This window comes from Corvus brachyrhynchos, unplaced genomic scaffold (genome assembly GCF_000691975.1).
Source record: "Corvus brachyrhynchos isolate BGI_N302 unplaced genomic scaffold, ASM69197v1 scaffold245, whole genome shotgun sequence".
In the NCBI taxonomy this organism is placed as follows: Eukaryota; Metazoa; Chordata; class Aves; order Passeriformes; family Corvidae; genus Corvus; species Corvus brachyrhynchos.
Genome location: NW_008238988.1, coordinates 6,660,708 through 6,666,636, shown reverse-complemented (window position 1 = coordinate 6,666,636; position 5,929 = coordinate 6,660,708). Strand labels below are relative to the sequence as shown.

The 5,929-nt window shown below is 50.0% G+C and overlaps 1 protein-coding gene across 1 annotated transcript in view; it reads right to left on the bottom strand.

Annotated features, from left to right (window-relative positions):
* Positions 1–5,929, bottom strand: part of MDGA2 (MAM domain containing glycosylphosphatidylinositol anchor 2) — a gene marked incomplete at its 5' end in the record, with an annotated part of 153,079 nt that overhangs the window by 75,235 nt on the left and 71,915 nt on the right. Inside the window, one exon of the mRNA XM_017738811.1 lies at positions 2,368–2,661. Coding sequence (XP_017594300.1) covers positions 2,368–2,661 — 294 coding nt within the window. The remainder of the gene's footprint in view (positions 1–2,367; positions 2,662–5,929) is intronic.

Genomic DNA, 5,929 nt, shown 5'->3' with positions numbered 1-5,929 from the left:
TTGGGCACTGCCAGGGATCCAGGGGCAGCCCCAGCTGCTCTGGCAATTCCAGCCCAGCCCCTCCCCACCCTCCCAGCCAGCAATTCCCAATTCCCGGTATCCCATCTAAGCCATGATGGGAAACCAAACACAGGGGAAGACTCATCTTGGAGCAACCTGGGACAGTGGGAGGTGTCCCTGCCCATGGTGGGGGTTGGAATAGGATGGTTTAGGAATTCCCTTCCAATCCAAACCATTCAGTGACTCCAGGATTTTCATTTCTCTAGGGAAGTTTTAGGATTTAATGCAAACATGAAAAAGCAAAAAATCTTAAACCACAGCTTGAGGCCAAACTGTGACCAAGCCCAAAAAGCCGCAATTTCCCTGGAGAACTCCCAGGCTGGGATCCTGACACCACTGAGATGGGATAAAGGAATGGCAGTGGAAAAGACAGGTTGGGAAAAGAAAAGATGCATTAGATGAGGGAGGCAAATTGAAATAAAATCCTTTATCTTTGAATTTACCTTTCATTTTTCTTTAGTTTCACCCACCAGATGTGACCTGGAGCAGTAATTCCACGGAAAGATTTACCCTGTGGAACACTGGAACAGCTTCCCAGGGAATGGGCACATTCCCAAGGCTGCCAGAGCTCCAGGAGTGCTTGGACACCGCTCCCAGGGATGCCCAGGGTGGGGTTGTTGGGGTGTCTGGGCAGGGCCAGGGGTTGGATTTGTGATCCTTGTGGGTCCCTTCCCACTCTGGATATTCCATAATTCCATGAAAATAGATTAATTAACCACTTCCAGTGAGACAAAGTCCTGCTGGCACAAGGAGAACTTCCCAAAGAATGGGAATATCCTCACACAGCACATCCCCAGTGAAATCCAGGAGTTATCTTCTAAATAAAAGGGTTCCATTAAATATCTTTCCCTGTTCATCACGGCTGGAAGCATCTAGGATAAATATCCCAAAATTCTGAAGACAACTGGTTTTTATGGCAATTGGTTAAATGCCACCCTCGGTAGGGAAACGCTGCTCGAGTCGTTGGGAACAAAAACTTTCCTCCCACGGGAAAAATAATCAAAGCTTGCCATAATTTTTCTCCATTCATCTCCAATTTGTCACTTGCCAGGATGTGAATAAAAGGAGCAGAATTCTAAACACAGAGAGATGAAAGGAAAAGCTCCTGGAAATACCTGTTTAACTCCCACTTCTTGGAAGCATTTTCAGGTTGTGTCTCCTCTTAAAATTAGCAAAATTCTGCCTTGCAAGCAGAACAAAAATGCATCAGAAAGAGGGGTTTTGGCAACAGGAAAAGGTGGGAAAATAACAGCGATCCCCCTGAGCCTCCTTTTTTCCCAGGAAAAAAGGACTGAGCCAAGCACAGGAGGCGCAGACCCCTCATTCCCAAGTTCCAGTGGGATGAACCCGCGACCAACACCACAACCAAGAGAAACCCGCAAGGGAGAAGCTTCCATCCTCCCTTCAGCGTTGACTTTGGGATTTAAAGCAGAGCTAGAGCAGCAGGAAAAATCTGGGATGGGAATTCCGCAGATCCCAACCATGTAATCAAATGCATCAATAATTTGTTATAAAACAGAGCCAGGAAAAACAAATCAGCTGCTTATCAGCACTGAGGGTGTGTGAGGCAGCAGCTGCTCCCTGGAGGCCGCAAAAGAGGTCACTTGTGCTGAGCTGCTAAAAAAGCCAAGTGACAGAAGATTGGGGCACTGAAAGTGGAATAAATGAGGGCTGCACTTCATAAAATACCCAAATTAAGTCCTGACAGCACAGGGAAGTCGCTCAGTGACTGCTCAGATCCACAGCACAAAGACTGGCTCATTATCCCTCCTGTTATTCCCAGAAACCACCTCAAACCAGGCTTTCCGTGCTCCAACAACAAATGCCGCATGTTTCCAAAGTGAAAAAGAACTGATTATCCCCCCCTTTTCCCTCCCCATTCCCGAGGCTGGATCTGGATGCGGATCAGCTCCCAGGGAACAGCTCTTGCCCTCCTTTTTTCCTCCTTGTTTTACACAGCAGCGACAAATGAGCTCAGGATCAGCTCAGCATTTAGAGAAATCTGTCCTCCTCTCTCATCTGCTTGTTCGCGTGTCAAGGAATTCAAAGCTGTGGGGAAAATAATGATTGCCTCACACTTGGCTTGGGTTTTTTTTTTTTTTTTACCACAAATGAGACTCCTATGTCATTTTTACTTCCATATTTACATGAAAATCATGGATTCCGGGGAACTGCCACGACAAACAACCCCACATCAAATATGTAACAGCCGTAAGATTCTTGCTGCTATTTGTTTAGGGGAGGAATAAATCAACTTTTGCTCAGCACAACAAAAAGAAAATCAAGGGGAGCTCAGGCTTTACTCACACTGCACAATGAGCTGCACCAGAGCCTCTCTGGGTTTGACGTTGAATCCGTTGTATTGGCTGGTCTGGCACCTGTAGGTCCCGGTCATTTCCCGGGAGACGTTGACGATCCGCAGGATCCCGTCGTAGCTCTCGGTCTGCAGGGCTCCGTCCGGCATCGCCACCTCCTTGTCCGCCCGTGACCACAGGATGATGGGTTTGGGTTTCCCGGTCACCTGGCACTGCAGCTCGATGGTGTCCCCTTCCCGCGTCACCAGCGGGGATTTCTCCTGAGGGACGGTCAGGTTGGGGGGCACTGGAAATAGGAAAAGAGAGGGGTCAACAGTCGGGTACCAAGGATGGGCTTCCTGCTCGGAACTATCCACGGAAAATGAATTTATCCACAGTGAAGCAGGGATTGTGCACACTGGAAGCTCCCACATTTATGGGGTGAAGTTCTCAGCTGCCTGGAGAGGCTCAGAGGAGATTTCCCAGCCCTGCTGTGGCACTCGTGTCATCCCTGTGTGTCCCTGCCACTGTGCCAGTGCTGTCCCACCATCCCTCACTTCCCCACGGCGAGTTCTGCTTTCCTTTTTAGGGTTGTTGGGCACTAAATCCCGTTTTTATACCAGCTGCTGATTTTATCCAGCCCATGGATAAAAGGCTGCGGACGAGGAAGGATTGCGGCAACTCAGGAATCAGCTCAGATTTGGAGGCCTGACCCCAAAATGCAGCTGGGGTCTGTCACAGGAGGGTCATTGGAGTTTATTCCACAGGGATTGGCATTAACAATTCCAAAGGGGATATTGGAACTATTTCCAGCAGGAGTTGGGCAGCCCCATGGAGCAGGAACACCTCCCAGTGAGCTGGTGATGGTCAAGGACACAGGATAAGGATGTGGATGTGTGGGAGCAAATCCAGAGGAGGCTCTCAGGGCTGGAGCCCCTCTGCTCTGGAGCTGGGCTAAGAGAGCTGGGAATGGTCATCTGGAGAAAGGAAGGATCCAGGGAGAGCTCCGAGCTCCTTGCAGGGCCTGAAGGGGCTCCAGGAGAGCCGCAGAGGGACTGGGGCCAAGGCATGGAGGGACAGGAGCCAGGGAATGGCTTCCCAGTGCCAGAGGGCAGGGCTGGATGGGAGATTGGGAATTGGGAATTGCTGGCTGGGAGGGTGGGGAGGGGCTGGGCTGGAATTGCCAGAGCAGCTGGGGCTGCCCCTGGATCCCTGGCAGTGCCCAAGGCCAGGCTGGACATTGGGGGTGGGGGCAGCCCGGGACAGTGGGAGGTGTCCAGCCTTGCTTGGAAAATGCTTGGAATGCTGTGTGGTGGGTGGAGAGATGGAAAATCCTGATTTAAACACTGCCCTGCCTCCTTTTCCTTTGGTGCCTCCTGAAAACTCATCTTTCCTCATGGATCTCCTGTCCTGAACCATGGGGAGACATTCCCTGTGGGAAAACAGCCCCTCCAGGAGCTTTTCCTCTCCTCCTTGTCCTTCACTCAGCTCCTTTGGTGGAATGCCAGGGCTGCCAAAACCCAGACTGCACCTCCCTCCTGTCTGCAGGAAAAACACTCCAAGGCAATTTTCAGCTCCCAAGGGACAGAAACAACAAACTCATCCCGGTGAGAAGCAATTTCAGCTTTCCCCAGGGATCTGCTCCGTGTCTCCAGCCCTGACAAGCCTGGTAGGAATAAGAGTGGAAATTTGGGGCTATCATAGGAATCAAAGTACTGCTTTCAGCTGTTTTGAAGGCTTTAACAGCTCCTGGCAGGTGGGATAGGAAGACACAGGAAGAGCTTTTTCCACAGGGGAGGGAAGGAAAAATGAATTTATACTTGCAAAAGAAAAGGAAAATAAAATAAAAAGAAAAATTAACAACTGCTTATAAAAACATTGGAAATATTAATAAAACATTATTATTTCTGTTATATCCTCATGTGCCACGGCAGGATGCAAGCTCAGGAAAAATCCAATGGAAATGGAGCACTGAGAAATCATGGATAAAAGTGGGAAAAAGGTGTCGTTCCAAGAAGGACAATAGAGTTTATAGGGAAAGGTGACAGCCTGAAGACTGACTTAGTCCTAACCCTAATTCTAACACCAAAAGTTAACCAAAAACCCAAAACTAAACCTAACAGAAACGCAAACACTATGACTAAATTAAAACCTAAACCTAAACCTAACCCTAACCATAACCAAACTCTAAACCCTAATCCTAACCCTAAAACTAAATTAAACCCCAAACGTGACCATAATCCTAACCCTAAAACAAAAATTAACCCTAACCCTAATGCTAACCAAAGCCAAACCCTAAAACAAGCCAAACCCTAAGCCAGACCTAAGCCTAACACTAACACAAACTCTAAACCCGAACCTAAAGCTAAATCGAACGCGAACCATACACTAAACCTCAAAAATAAACTGAACACTAACCCTAACCACTAACCCAAACCAAAACCCCAATCCCAAATTTAACCCAATCCTAATCCGAACCCTAAACCTAAATCCAAATCTAACCCTAACCCTAATCCCAACCCTAACCTTAACCCAACTCTAATCCTGCCCCTATACCTAATCCCAATCCTAATTGTAACCCAACACTAATCCCAACCCTAAACCGACCATAGTCCCAAACCTAACCCTAACCAAACCCCTAATCCTAACCCTAACCAAATCCTAATCCTAAACCTAACCCTAAATCCAAATCTAACCCTAACACTAACCCAACCCTAATCCCAACCCTAACCTTAATCCCAACCCTAATCCTAAAATCAACCCTAACCCCAAGACTCCTGCATTTTCGAGCTCACCTGGCTCATGGCTTCTCAGCTGAGGCCAAGTGTGACAGAGCCCTGTGTGGATCAGGAAAAATCCTGGATTTGTCCTTTTCCAGCCTGGGCAGTGGATCTGCTCCTGCCTGGGACTGGTTGGATCCAAGCCTTTCCCAGCAGATGGATCCTGGAGGCTCCTCCAGCCCTGCTCCCACTCCTGGCTCCTCCGGCTGCCCTGGGAACCACAACCTTCCCTGGCTCAGGGATTCACTGCCCGTGAGAGCCAGGGGGTCACAGCCCCGGGATGAGACCCCTGAGACCCCAATATCCCGAGGGAAAAGCTCTGTGCCAGCCCACACAGCTCTGCTGCAGCCCCAGGTGGGGCCAGGATGGGAATTTTCCCTCTGGAGCTTGTCCGTGTGGATTGATCCCTGGGCATGTGGTGCTGGCAGCCTCTTCCAGATTCCAAACTTTCCAGGCTGTGTGAGAGCCATGGGTCTGAGTTATCCAATCCCAGCCTGCCTCAGGAATCACGCAGTCCAGCTGGGACAAGGGAGGGAACTTGGCAAAAACACAGGAAGGACGTGGATGTGTTGGAATGAGTCCAGAGGAACCCACGGAGATGCTCCGAGGGCTGGAGTCCCTCTGGAGCCAGGCTGGGAGAGCTGGGGGTGTTCACCTGGAGAAGGGAAGGCTCCAGGGAGAGCTCCGAGCCCCTTGCAGGGCCTAAAGGGGCTCCAGGAGAGCTGCAGAGGGACTGGGGCCAAGGCCTGGAGGGACAGGAGCCAGGGAATGGGTTCCCCCTGCCAGCGGGGAGGG